Below are 15,628 nucleotides of genomic sequence, written 5' to 3' on the forward strand. Positions count from 1 at the left end.
AGCTGACTCCTTCAGTTCAACGTTTGAAAAGGATGAAAATCAGCAGCCTCAAAGCCGCGCTGTCACTAACTCAGCCAGTGATTCCACTCTTCATGAGGCTCATTATGATATAAATCACTCACATTCAAACATTTTTGCAAGATCAGCCATTGATTTATGTAGAAATTTAAAATCCACTCAAGCACTCCACTCCTTGTAATTTAGATTTTTTTTTAAAATGCTAGCTGGCAGTCAGCCCAGACTTTGTATTCACAGAGGTGGCACTTTTTCTGGGACATCACTCTTCAGTCACAGTCCTAGTGATGCTTCAGTCCACCTTGCTGCTGCATATTAAGGTTTTTGCGAGAGTGGGAGCAGAGTGACGCTCAACAAAGATCTTCAGCCAGACTTGAACAGAGCCAATGTGGCTGATAAAAACTAGACAAATAAATAATGCATAGATACTCAGGTACACAATAAATGCCCACTTCTTCACATACATATACATGGAAAGGTAAGAAGGAAAAAAGGACTGTAAGCTGTAAACGTACCTTCATTAGTACTGACTCGCTGAGTTTCTCACGGTTGACGATCTTTATGGCGACTTTCTGGCATGTTACACAGTGGACTCCGAGCTTGACCAACCCTGCAAAAACAAACAGGAAACACACACTTTATTAGGTCAGATAGGTCAAACACACTAGGATTTAAGGGTAACTCCACCAATTTAACAGTAGTATCCAACCTTTAAAGGCTCCAGAGGAAGCTGCATGTAAACTGACAAATTTCCTTACTAATGTGTAATATTGGTAACCTTTAATAACAAGGCAATACGAGCGATCGATATCCTGGTTTTTGAGCCTTATCCTGTTTTTGATTATATCTGGGATATGGTGTTCATATTGAACATGAAAAACCCGGTTAAAAAACCTGGATAAAGATGTTTAGATGCCACATCCCGGGTTTCTACAAACACAAATGTGAGTGTCCAAAACATAACCTGAAGACTCCAAAAACCATGTTCATAGCCAGGGTATTGGTGTGCATGTAAACTCACTCAGCATGTGTTTTGATGACACAGAGAAAGATACTTTTATGACCAATCTGCACTGACCAGCCTGATGTAAAATGGCTCGTGACCTCATGTACAGCATTGCTGGTAATGACTTCATGAAGTGTAAACAGTTCCTTAAATAAACTGCCCTCGGGGGTTTATTTGAGTCATAAAGGCAGTAAGTGAGTGGTCCATTTGTGTTATTGATTCCTATAATGTACTACACTGCTGTACTGCGGTCGTGTTGCGTTAGCTCAAACGGACAGTAAAAGGTAAACAGAAGCATTACGAAGCCAAAGGTCAGCTGTTGAACGGGACTCGTTATTGACTGGGGCTTAAAAACGACACGGAAGAAGCAACAACAAACTGCAGGATAGTAAATAAGCGTGTCGCATTTTAACGACCCAGCAGAAAACGTTACCCTTTACCTCGCAGCAAACACACTGAGGCGTGGAGGGAGATCTGAGTGTTTGAAACCACTCAGTTCTGTTGGGATTCACACACAAACCCTCTGCAAAGGCATCAGTGTCGAAATCAAAACCGACACGTTATAAATCCTGTGATTCACTGCAGAACCGCAAAAGCATCTCCCCCTGCTTTGCCACAGTCAATGTCCCCAGGTATCCTTAGTTAAATGATCAGCCACAAACAATGTAGACGACAAGCAGGGACACCCCTCCAGTTACAGTGGAACAAAGTGGTGCGTTTGTGTGTATTTGATACGAGCGGAGCCGTGACGACACCGCCAATCCATTTTTTCTGCCAGGCGCCGCAGAGCCGCACGCGCATCAGAAAGACGTTTGCATCAGACAGATTGCTTACAAACAAGAAAACAGCTCGTGCGCGAACAAATGTCGGCTCTCTTTTATTGATTTCCCCGATGACCTCGTGGAGCTGCGGGGGTACGGAGACGACAGAAGATGATTTTTTAACTTTGTAAAGTACAGCGTTTGAGCTCTCTAATGGGCTGGTGCACGGAAACAGAAACATCGAAGTGGAAAAAATTGCGCCGGCTTTGATTTCTTGCCACTCTCTCTTGCTGGCAGGGACGAAGACAGTGGGATTAAATTAATAAGTGTTACTATAATGTGCCTCAGACAGAGACGGTGCGGTCGATATAAGAAACGCGTCGACTGAGAGAAGAAACGTCCTGCATCGAACCGGCCAGCTGACATAAACCAGACTTAACGTGGGCTTTTGGCTCGCTCTCCCACTGTCTCTCATACGGTTCAGTTTCTATATAAACCAGCAGAAGAGGGAGAGTCAATGGGCTCTGAGGAGGCGGCAAAACTTCGGCATACAGAAACAAGTCCTCTGACGCCACAGAAGGATGTCAAGGAGGCGAGAGAGAGGGATGGAGGAGGGGAGGAGAGAGGTAAATAGAACGGAGCATGTGAGCAGTGAAGGGAAAAGGACTGAGAGTCAGGGATAGCATATTATTCAAAAGACAGACCACAGATAATTAAGCAATAATGGAGAGCAGTGTGTGGGAGTGAGGCTCTGGCTTGGGAGTTGAGGGGCCGCGGGGGCCGAGAGTGGAGACACAGAGGAGAGGAGGCGTGAGAGAGAGACAGAATGACGGAGAGCAAAGACAGAGAGAAACATGGAGGAAGCAAATGCTAAAAAGGGGAGAAGATAAAAGATGAAGAAAGATTTAGAAAAGGAGATGAAGCAGGAGGGGGAACAACAGACAAACCCATTAGCCCTGTGATGGTAATCGTATGTTAATGGCTGCTATAGAGGAACTCATAAGTCATGATAAACACATTAAAGAGAAAATATCTGCCTGCAAACATGTGGAAAGTTAACCCGATTATTAGCCTCACTATCCATCTTCCTCCAATGCCTGTGTTGGTGAGCAGAGGGCACATTAGCGGGCGGGAAATGTGCACGAGAAGACAGCACATTATGATTTTACGGCCACTTTGTGTACGGCTCGAAACGAACCCTTAAAAAGGAAGTTCAGTACATAATACAAAGTGACACAAGGCACACGGCTCTGTCGTACAAAATACATACAGATCGTGACTTCGGCACAAATAACAGAACTGATGTTCGAGGCAAAACATTCAACTTACAAGCGTGAATCACCAAATGTGTCAGCAGCAACAGATACAAGTGCCTCACTGACGCACATTAATGCAAATTGTCATCAATTTGGGGTTTTGTTTAATCACTGGTGTTGAACCAATGGCAAGTAAATGTAGTATGCAGGAGATAAGGACTCGCTCACAGTGAGCACCAATATTAATTTAATCCTGCAGCCAACAATAATGTCTGGACCAAACTTCATGATGATCCGACAAGTGGGCCACGCACATTTCAAAAGTTGGTGAGATGTTTCAGTTTCTGACAGACACTGCTATGCTGCTAGCACGGCTAAAGATGGTGGTATTTTATAGAAATTATTTATTTTCAACAAGACCTAAAACAAGCTCGAGCGAGCCATCATTGTGTGCATTCTGTTTGCTTGGACATAATATCAAAGTGTGCATCAGAGACAATCTTTTCTCTCAGCCTAAGAAGAAACCCAGATACTGCTTTCAACTGAGAATAGAGAAAATAAACCCAAAATAATAAATAAAACAAATCGGACAATGAATAAATAAAACAAATCTGTGGGCTTTTGGCTTTGGTTTGGCTCAACAAAACAGTATTTTCTTTGTAGCACAGGATGGTAGAGACATGGTAGAGATCTTGGGCGAGCAGCTGCAGCTGCCCAGAAAACCACTCTCTGCATTACTGCACAAAGACTTCACAGAGGCAACTTTCAGCCTTAACACCATCAAAGCCCTTTTATTATTTTCAAACCACCACCAGCAGCTATATATTCTCCAACTGATATCCTAACGGTTTATACTCAATGATTCCTCCCTGCTTCTTTCTCGCCCAAACATCAGGAGACACGTGCAGTTAAGGACATGAGATTTTTTCCTCACAATAATTGTATTGTGATTTATAGGTGTAATTTGTCGGGCCGGGATTTGAGGGGAGATTAAAAAACATTGGGGGCAGCATGTCACCGGAGGAACCGTTGCTAGCTGACATTGGCTAATCAGCTCATGACTCAGTCGTGCAGCCAGTGGCCCTGGAGTTTGCCTGGACCAGGACCTCGGGGCACAGGGGGAGTCAACATGAGCAATGGGGCCCAGCTCAACTGGAGTTGGCTGCCTGACGTGAAAGTGGGGGGGCTAGCTGGTTAGCATGCTAACTTCAGTAGCTATCGCTGCAACACAGTGCAAAGACATCTTTAACTTCACATCAACACATGCCACACTTTGAATGCTTTAAACTAAAACTGTCACCATACTGTATCTTACAAATTGCTCCTTTAACTTATCTCAATTATATTGTGATATCAAATTAACCTCTGCCTATCCATGGCACCAAATCAACCCTTCTTCCCTCTTATCTAAACTCCTGTAATAAAGGTGATCGCCTGATACTCATCCACCTTCCACCTGTCTGTGACGATGCCCAAGAGGGAAACCTCTCTGCTCTGGGTGAACACGCCGAGCTGAACCTGGAGCGGCGAGGCGTGAAGGGAGGAGTTGTTGGGGAGATATCGTGGAAGACACCGGGGTTTCGTCTGGATCTGGCTGGGCTGTGCAGGTAGGCTGTCTTTGAACAGAGCTTCAAACGTGAGGCTTTGACTGAGACCACAAAGGATCAGAGCCCCGCGGGGGGGTGGATACAAAGAAGATTACCATTACAGTTGCCTGCGACTGTGCTTGATTTCATGTGTGAGAATATGGATATATTTCATTTAATTTGATCTCTTGTAGTTGCATTGGGCTGAAAATCTGAGACTCTGAGACTTTAAAAGCAACTGTTTCAAACATGTGTGTTTATGGACCTCCATACCTGTGTGTACAGCTGGTATCTTTGTGTAGGAGTGTTTGTATTCCCCCCCTGGGGAGAAGGACAGCACTGTGTTGTGATTCAGTGTCACACATATGTAATTTATTAACTGGGCCAGGGGGACACATGCTTATACACACCTTTCATTAACACACATATAGACAAAAGCAGCTGAACTGAGTTTGTAACGCCACTGAATCAGCAAGTGCATCGATCTCTCCTCTCCTTCGCCAAATCAATAGCATCAAAAGCTCTCGCCTTCACAACAATGTCAGAATAATGACACCAGCCAGAGACTTATGGGCTGGAGAGGCCACCATCGACTGACCCCAGGCCCCCATCCCGGCTCTGGACTCTTTACTTTCCATGCCTCTCTGTGATTAATGATCTAATGTGGAGGGACCGCCAGAGGAAGACACGGAGTGAGAACTTTGGTCCGTGGCTCAGCGAGCAGCAGAGCTGAGTAGTGTTTTGCTGCACTGTGCCAGAAGCTGCTGCATTGCTTCGAAGTCATGGCTCAATCATTTACCCGCTGGCTTTTGACAAATCAGGGTTGAATAATAAAGTTTCTGAATAGAGACCTGAGCTTGATTGCGCCCGCCGAGCCAACCATTTAGGACAAGCAGGGTTCAGAAACTGAGGGTCGGAAATAAGCAGTGAATGAAAGAAAAAAAAGGAGGAGGAAAGAAGGAAAAAACAACAGGAACCATGGCTGCGTAGTATCTCCTCCTTAATGAAAACAATTAATAAACAACACTGGCACAAAGTCGTGAAAATGTCACTAATCAACAAAGCATATTCTGGCTGCTCGTCTCCTGCTCAGCATCACTGAGCCATGTGCCAGCAGTGATTTGGTAACGAGCTTTTTGTGTCACTTCACTGTCTCTTCATTAGTGGTTTTGCTTCATGATATCACAGCTGCACTTGCAGACATCTGTCCTGAAAACAGCTCTGAGGGTTGTCAAGTTATATTAATTATGGGGGAGTATTTGAACTTTTTGAACAAAGCAACTTCCTGCTGAAGAGTTCAATGACAAGTACTTTTAGGACTTGGGATTAAAGGTCCAGTGTGAAGGATTTAGGAGAATCTATTTTTCTGAAATTGAATATTATATTCACAATTATGTTTTTTATTAGTGTATATTGACCTGGACGAGAGAAATGTGCTTTAGAATGAGTCTTTTGTATCTTCAAAAGGAGCGCATCATTTTCCAGCGAGTCCGTCATGTTTCTACCGAAGCCCAGAACGGACAAACTAAGCAATAGACCATATTCACACTCAGGGTGGGAAGCTCAAATGTCGTACTGCTGTGTTTTAAGTCTGCAAGTCATGTCAACGCAGGCAATCTGACAAATTGTACATACAACTTACATTTCACTGCATCCGGATTGATAAGCAACTATAAAAAACAATGGATGGTTTAATATTAACACACATCTTGGAGACATTCACATCTAGAAGTGAAACAAACAGCGTGTAATCAAATGTGTTGTTTTACCTTGAAAAATAGCAGAACTTGCCTCCAAATTTTCAGCTTTTCAGTTGCTGATCAGTTGGGGAGCCGTAAAATCACAACAATTTATCAGATTAACTACGTTTATATGACTTGCATCCTGGAAAACAGCAGCATTATGTTATCTCAGCATTCAAGTTTCCCAACCTGAGGGCTTTTCACATATGTCACATTTAAGCAGCCACCATAAAGAAGGCTGAAAACGAGGGGCATTCAGTTGGTTGCAACATGCAACATCACCCATAGATGCCACTAAATCCTACACACTGGACCTTTTTATTAATATTTTTTATTATTTTGGATTAATATGCAACCACATTATAGTCTATGGGAATTGTTGGTGAAAGCCACACTCTATCCCATCCAAGCCTCTCTGAAGCCACGCTTCTAAAAACATACCACAATCAAGTTGAAAGAAGTAAGTCACCCTCTGGTGTACCAAACGATTTTGCAGCGGGTTAAGTTAATCAGAAAAGCTCACTATAAAGTGAGAGCTGTGTGTGGCACTTTCTTCAAATCCTTTGACTTGTTATGGGAGTTCCCAGTGGGCCCTTGTTGGCATGTTTGCCTTCCCTTAAAGCTGCCAGGAAAAACCCCCCACTCCCAGTGAGAGAAACCTCGTCTCCCACTGTGTAAACTTGTGAGAGCTCTTCATGTTCGTGCGTCCAAAGCATGCCGATCAGTGGTCGATGCATCAACGGACAGCGCTGGGACATCCAGGGAGGAGCAGGTATGAGAGGGGCCAAGGACCCCGGATGTGCGCTTGATTTCACCTGCCATTGATCTGAGATACAGAGAGGGAATGAAGGCGAGCTGCAGAGAGGGGACAGGAACACTCCGCTTGAGCCTTGGAGAGTCTCTTTATGATCTAACCAAACACATCCACAACACCACACACATACACAAGTCCTCTGCTTTATCCTCCTCACAGCACTGGCATCCATGCAGTTAAGGATCATTACTGGATAGCTTAATTTCCATCTGGAAGCAACTACTAGGAGAAGAGAGAGAAGGGTGAAAAAGAGATGTCTCCACTTGCACACCTCTCTCACTTTCAAACTTGATCTTTCAGAAGCCCTAAGCCAATGCTGGCAGATGGTAGTAGCTTATGCTGGCTTAGCTTTCTCTCCCTGAGGCGTTGGCTCTGAGAAGCTCGTTGCCCTTAGGCACAGATCTGTGAGCTGCTTCCCACTTCTGCTCTCTAACCCTGAACGCTGTACGTGGGGGCTACAGCTCTGCTCTGGGATCAGTATTTGAAAGGAAACACAATGTGATAGTGGGGCTTATTGCTCCTGCTTCTTGTGGCTATGCGGAAAGCCCCTGCAGCAGGGCGTGGGAATCCCTTCCACCAGGGCAAAGGGCAGGAGTTGAAGACCTATCGTTACCACAGTAAATACAGACTTTCTGTAATGTCAAACATATATGTGGGTGTAGAAATACATGTTTTCCCTGCAGCTAGACAGCATTTTCTTAGTTACAGTTTCTATGTGCTGATGACAAAGTGCTAAACACAGTTACGACCTTCATATAGTACGTGAGCAATTATAGATAAGACATTGTAGTGAACCCCTCCCACACAATCTCTGCTTTCTGCCAACAACTTCTCCTGTTCCGTCGTACAAAATTTGGGATGTTGATATGTGGATCCTTGCCAAAATATCTCAGCTTTTGTCCACTATTTCTATTTCCAAACACTTTTCTGCTTTTTCTCCCTTCCGTTTTCCCATCTAGTTACCCCCTGTACTTCTTTTTTTTCCTCCTATGTTTGCGCCCAATTTCTGCCCTCATTCCTTCTCTACCCATCAGCGCTTTCTGACTCATTCGCATCTATTCATCCTCTCAACTATCCAGAAGAAAGAAAGAGAGGGAATACACCAGCAGAAAGCTGTTGAGTCATACAGCGCAGGAGGGAGACGGCGTGTCGAAGATCAAACAATGCTCACTCGCTACTCGGTGAATGCGCTCTGTCTGTCTCTCTCCTCCTCCTTCATTCACTAAAGCTCTGCATCTCCTCCGTTCCTCCACCTCCTCTTTTCGCTCTTTTCTTTTTGCATTTTCAGTCAGCTGTGACGTTAGTCTACCCAGCCTGAATTCCCCCTGCAACCCTCTAAACCCTTCCAGCCAAAGCAACGGCAACAACATCAGTAACAACAGAGGCCCAGACCAACAGAACAGCTTCAAAAGCAGGAAGAGCAGTTTAGCCCTGGAGTGCTGGAGCGAGGAGGGAGGCAACACTGACGCATGCATACAGAAAACTGTTTATTTGGCCCGAAATAAGACATTTGCTCAAAAGCTCCCTCATAAGTTAACTCCCTACTCAAATAATAATGGTGCTGTGCTGACAACAGATATCAGAGTTATTTCGTCTTTCAAGGGCCCCCTGGAGATAGTAAGGATAAGATACCTTAGTCAAAAGCATTTGAATTTCTCATTTCATTAATTTCCTTCTTTTATTCAAATATAGGGGGACCAATTATATCAATAATCATTTATATTAGAAATCATTATCAGCGGAAGCAGACAAGTTATGTGTATCAAAAAAGGACCCAAGTGCAAAACACCAAGGCGGGCAGGTAGAAAAACAAAAAGTGAGCTTTAATAAAGCAATCTATAATCCAAAGAACAAAATGTGCAGAAAACAATAAAACAGACGAAGCAGGCAGGGGAAAATCCAGGAACTAATGAAGAACAAAAACTTACTGGGAACACAGGCAGGAACACAAGGAGCATAACACAACTAGGCACAGAACATAACAAGCACAAGAGACGCAGAGGAACCAACAAAGAGTGAGGAAAAACACGGGAGCTGATTAACTCACGAAACACAGCTGTACACAGAGAAAGGATGGGGAAAAAGACAATAACAGGAAGTGGAAGGTAAAACAATGGGTTGTAGGATATTGGCTGATCAACCAGCTGTGGGCTTTTTCCCGTTCCAAACTCCCGTTTTTACACCAGCCTTTAAAAATCCACCATCGGTCGACCTCTGTTTTCTGTTAAGTGATGGAGCGTTCACTACATTATCATTTCTGAATAACATAGCTTTACAGTTTTAGCTCTGGTTCAGCTAGAAACAATTTCCCCCCATCAGAGTGTTCAGTCTTTGCATAAAACAGTTGAATGCCAATCTACTTACAGCAGCACTGATGTGTGACTGGTTGCACTGGTCTTTCTCAGCATTTCAACCTGTTATTTCTAAAATATCTAATATACTAGAATCGAGTCTGTCACCATTTACTTTTGATTATAATGCAACATCCTCATAAATCCAACTAGCTGTACTGTGAACCAACACACAGCATATTCTTTACAGCATCTGCTCCCTGTGTGAGTTTGTTTTTGGTTATTTGGGTTATAGGGGGAGGGGATACACGTATGTGAGAAGTGTGAGAAGCCAATTCAAAATACATGACTGCATTTACATAATACAGCCCCACCAACACAAACAGACTGAAATGTGGCGTAGGGCGATAAAGTTTCTGAGTGGCTCCATTTCTCACCTTCTGAAACAAGAATGGGAACGGCTGAGAGCATCGCCCCAAAGGCAGCGACTACACTTAGTCATCTTACGACCTCTGTGATTGGCAGATCTTAGAGAATCCCCGCCCATTTCAGCATCAGCCTCATCGGTATGTAAAGTTATGCACAAACACCTCAGCAGCTCATCACCTGCACGGTGGAAGATGCACTCTCTGCTGCCAGAGAGGCAAACAAATCTCACTGCCAGAGGTAACTAACGTGTGATTGCACAGCAGACAATATCTCCAAAAGTTTAGGCTGTCATATGTTTGATTGATTGAAAAGTTCCTGGATGACTTGCCCGAACATATGGCACATACGGTATACCAAATATTATCATGTTTGCCATTTATCCACACTACGGAAGCCATCTTCCATTTGAGTATGCTGCAGATTTTGTGGATTAAACATGCAAATAAAAAAATTAAGAAATAAAAAAAGTCAGGGAAAAGTTTTCGGGCAGCGATTTTGGTCTATTGTGAGGAGACAGTCTCCCCATTAAGCTGATCAGAGGCGGCAATATCTCTGCTCTTCTGAGCGTCTCTGCCGAGATGTCACGGCGGATTCAAAATATTCCACTCGAAATTCTGGCCTGATGTGACTGGAGTTCAGGCCGCAGAGCCGAGCGAGAGTGACACTGTCAGAGGAATGTTCTGCCCCAATCCCAAACGGGAACATCAGAGCAAACATGAATGAAGCCACGGCGGGCAGATATGGGAGAGATGAGAGGAGTGATGCACAGAACTATTTTTTTATTTTTTTATTTTTTTTTTAAAGAAAGTTGCGACAATGAGAGATGGAAGAAAAACTGATGAAGGATAGATAAATAGAGAGATGCTGGGAGAGACGTAGTCAAAATACGGCGAGAAAGTGGGGCCTAGGAGGGCGGGGCGCGGAGACTCAGATCTATTTTTAATGCCTCTGACTGGGGATCAGCAAAAGGAATGTATAATTACAGCCTCATGAATAATGCAAGCAGGCTTCTTTTAATTAGACACACCAGGCCCCCGATGCAGCAACTGCAGCAGACGGGACAAACACGTGCACTCGTACGCACACACACATGCACTACACAGTACATACAAACGGATGGGACGTCCGCACAAAATGATGTCGCCGGCGTGCACATGTGTGTCGCTTTCGAAAACATATGTGTGCGCATGCTAAACATGTGCTCGCACGCTTCTCCGGGGAGACGGGAGTCAAATAAAGAGGGGCGAAATGATGAGCTAAGGATTGGTGCCTCGGTGATGACTCTCTGATAGGCTTCACAGCGAGAGGAGCCCCTAGACACCACTCAAAGAGCTGCACACTGTCTGCCTGTCATGTGTTAGATAACCCCCAATATAAGAGTATGAATTATTAAACATCTGACTGGATAATATTACAAAACCTCGCTGTAACCGTAGAAAGACACGCTGGCAGCGGCGGTGAGCTCTTGCTGGATTTCTCACACACACACACGCTCGAATACGTGCACGCCGGCGCAGAAAAACCCGCAAAATCTGGCGTACAAGTCGTGCAGAGAGGCCAATCGAGTGGGCTGGAAAAGAGATTGGAAGAGGAAATCTGGTTCTAAGAAGCAATTAATCAAACCTTCCCTCATCTATAATTCAGCTCGAGCTAATTCATTAATTAACTATGTTTGGGTTGTCCATGCAACATCTTCATTATCAAACGTGGATCAAGCCGGAACAGACTTCTACGAGATGGGTACTCATCAAGCCTTCTTAATAACTAGCTTTCTGAATGGAGATTGAAATGGATGGTCGAAGCTCAACCAGGAAAAGCTCAACTAAAAAACTCTCCGCACATCAAGAGTCGGCAGGAAGCTGGATCCAAGTTGGACCGACACATCAAGACGGCAGCAGGATGTTACTTCGTTGTTATCTGGCAACGCGACTTCTCCCATCTTCAGAGCCTTAATTTGTAAGCTAATTTGTGGCTGGCAAAGACAGGCTTGAGTATGGGAGAGGATATTGGATGTAATTCGATGTCTCACTCCATCTTCGTTTGTTGATTGGAGTTTAATTGGCAATGAGGGTGCTGCGTTCCCACTTTAGGGCCGGCAGGGGAGATGACAGCTTGAGCGCATGGACTGAAAATGAGGCTCGCTGTGATGTTTTAGCAGGGAACGGCGAGGAGCGCCCACTCTGAGGTTTCAAACTTCACACAGCTGAAGGAAAACACACACACAAAAATGGACAAACAACAAACTGAGGCATCTGTATTTTCTTTTCTGACTTATGTTTCTGAAAAAAGAAAAAAAAACAACTTCAACCTAGAAGTGGCTTTACACAACTTTTTGACATTCAGTCGTGTCATAAATAAGAGAAAAAAGAAAATAACAGCAGGAAGTCGAGCACAAACCCCACTATTATGGTCAATATGCACAAGGTTGTTCCTTTACGTATACAGTGTGCGGATCTAGGGCATCTATAGGGGGAGAGTCTGTGTGTGTTCGAGGTAGGGAACCACCCCCCAGTGCGTGACATTGAGACACACATACACACACACACACACTTTTGAAAAACACTGGCAATTGGCTTCCTCTCCCAGCTTTTCTTCCTCCTACCTACGTCTTTGGACAGCCTTTTATTCTCGACTAGCGTAGAACAAACGCGGCGCAGAAGAAAGGTCAAAGCGTCAAAGCTTCACCATTAGTGTACGGTTCAATCGGAAACAATGGAGACAAGATGTGTGCATCTGTGTGTGTGCGAGAGAACCGGAGTGTAGTACAGCACAGGAGGCTTTCACGGTCTCATATTACTACACACAAGAAGAGTGAAGTCTAATATCTCATGCAGACAATACATCACGGGCTGCTCCTGCCCAGCTGTTGATTGTTATTGTGTTTAATCTCCTGAGTTAATTCAGTCGTTTCTCACTTTATAATTAACATGATTGAAAACACCAAATAGATCGAGGCGTTTTGATTTCTTCAGGGCTTCGGAGGTTAAGATCATATGCACACTTGGCAAGTAGATCCGATCACCGGGGACAAGACACTGACTAATGCTCAGTGGGTGAAATGTCACTGTGTCATCACGCCACGAGTACATCTAATGTACAGTATATACAGTCTCACCAAAGCTCTCGTGTGTTTATTACGTTTATTTTTACCCATTTTCAGAGACACCACCGGTCCAAGTGCTGAGCTGAGTGAACATGACTCATCTGATTTTGGAACATTTTCCTGTTTTTTTTCTATTTTTAGCATCTATGCATAATCCATGTTGAATGCACATTTTGCAGAGCACGATAACACATAGTCATACACGCTCATTTGCATATTATCTTAAAGGGACATGACTCTTATTTTTTTTTGCTCAGAGCTGATTTCCCGCCCAGATACTGTCATGCTTATCATACTTTTATGCTTTCATGCTGCCAGCTGTGCAAGCAATAGTGGATTTTTTTTGATGTTTTGATATTTCACCTGCAATTCCTCTATCTACTGTTGCCTCTTCTAGTCAAGCATGGCTTCACTCAGCTGGAGCAACTCACTATGCTTCCACTAGCAAACCTTTGGCAAGCCCCTTTTAACATTTAATAAGTAGTGCAGACTTGAGGGGATTTGGGTTTCACTGGTGTAAATGTCATCTCAACATGTAAAAAATGTTGATTTAAGCTTTCTGTAAAACAGATTTTGACATGTAAAATTATATTTTCACATTTAGGAGTTACAATTTGACTAGTCAAAACTGATCTTCCTTTCTTTAATTCAATTATAGTTATCTACAATTAAATTTCCACATGTTAAAAAAAGGATTGTGACTATGGCAAGCTTTCGTAACGTCGGCCTGACTAGCAGCAATTTAGTTTTCACTGGTGGTTTCACATAAGTTCATGTGCATGTAAAGATTTTGAAAGTTAAAAAAGGTCAAAGTCTGCATCAACAGAGGCTCCTCTCTCCCACAGAAAATACCGCTCCTGAAACGCCTCGTCAGTAGTCCCGGCTTAAATTCCGTGACTTTGTGACATCACGTTACGCCACCGTGACATCACATTTGCATAATGTATGCCCAGCTGCTTTTTTGGCACATAATAATTTTTTTTTGCACAGCTGCTCTGATGTTGCTAGCTGTGCTGGTTCAGGCGTGTGTGAGCTGACCAATCAGAGGAGACTGGGTGTTCGGCAGGAGGGGTCTTAAAGAGACAGGAGCTAAGAAAGGGCGCTTCAGAGGGGGAATACAGTGATGCAGCACTGGCCAGTATGAGAAAACTGATGAGTTTTTTGATGAACAAAGTATGTAAACCAATTCTAGTAGTAACCCCAAAATAAACGTATGAACTTGAAAATTAGCATAATATGTCTCCTTTAATTTAAGACATTTTACAAATATACTATCACATGTAGAAATTACATTTTGATAAGTCCAAACTGACTTAGACATCTCTAATTTTCAAAGTCGCACGACAGATGTTTATATCTACACTTGCCAAAGCAAACCTTGCTTGTTCATGGCATAACAAGCTAATACATTGGGAGGGGCTACGGAAGAAGACGTGATGGAGGCGGAGGAAGACTCCTGTGCAGCAGAGTGCAATACATGCCGATTTGAGGGAGGTGTCATGTCGGTAGGATGCGTTGTTAATTACCCCTGCAGCCATTGGTGGAGCTGCTGACATCTCTCTCCAGGAGTGGGATAATTTGAGCGACTCTTCTGGCTAAATCAATGCTTCAGCGGCAGCTAGCTCATTACCTAAACCACCGCTGCATCTCAATGAGGCAACATGGGAATTTCTATTAGCCACCGAAAGCCAGATCTCTCTCTCTCTCTCTCCGTCTCTCCCTCTCTCCGTCTCTTCCTTCCCCCCTCTAGCTCGAGTCCCTCTATCATTTTCACTTTGTCCCCTATTCCTTCTCCTCAGTCAATCAGTCACTCTTCCTTCCCACTCAGTCTCCCCTTGTTTTTGTTGTTGCCCGATACGTTGCTCTCTATTCTGCAAGCCCCCCACCCCCATTTCTCCCAGAGGGACATGAGGAGGGATGGCGCCGCTGTTGCATCATGCACTCCTACCATAACAACGACGGCTTGTGTGTGTGTGTGTGTGTGTGTGTGTGTGAGTTTGTTTGTTTGTGTGTGTCTGCCCATATAAAGTGTAAGAACACATCCAACTCCAAAAGACAAGGGAGAAAAAGGGAAAGTCTTTCTAAGGCAAAAAAAATGCCGGCCACGTCTGAACACTCAGTTTGTCTGTAATTATCAGTGATCTGTGTGTTTACATGCATGTGTGTGTGTGGGTGTGTGTGTGTCTGTGTGCACATGTGTGCTCCAGTGAGTAACATCCCACTGCTGAATGGAAATGAAAGCGGTTCTGGAGAAAAGCCAAGGCCCAGATTGCCTGCTATCTCAGAGACGGGACTCACGTCACAGGGGCTGGAACATTGCCTTGTACAAAAAAAGTGCAGATGCACACAAACTAGACACACACACACACACACACACACACACACACACACACACACAAAGCAGAACACCAAGGGCACTTCACCCAGAGTCCATTTCACCTGGCCTTTTTTAACGCAACAAAGACTGTCTAACAAAGAAGCCAAGGGAAAACTCTGCCTGAATAGCAAAGAGCAAAAAGAGATGAAGTGGGAAAAAAAAGTCTAAGAAGTATGTTGACTGAAGAATGAACAGCAAAATTGAATAATTCAATAAGAGTAAATTGAAAGACAGAGGGAGAGAGAGAC

General features: G+C 44.0%; 1 protein-coding gene across 5 annotated transcripts in view; it reads right to left on the reverse strand.

Moving 5' to 3' along the window:
• brsk2a (BR serine/threonine kinase 2a) overlaps window positions 1-15,628 on the reverse strand; it is a 184,166-nt gene that overhangs the window by 74,324 nt on the left and 94,214 nt on the right. For all 5 annotated transcript variants that reach the window (XM_084363174.1, XM_084363172.1, XM_084363173.1 and 2 more), the window contains exon 2: window positions 531-625. In XM_084363174.1, the coding sequence (XP_084219300.1) occupies window positions 531-625 (95 nt within the window). The remainder of the gene's footprint in view (window positions 1-530; window positions 626-15,628) is intronic.

The sequence above is a fragment of the Pagrus pagrus genome (assembly GCF_965226575.1).
Source record: "Pagrus pagrus genome assembly, chromosome: 10".
In the NCBI taxonomy this organism is placed as follows: Eukaryota; Metazoa; Chordata; class Actinopteri; order Spariformes; family Sparidae; genus Pagrus; species Pagrus pagrus.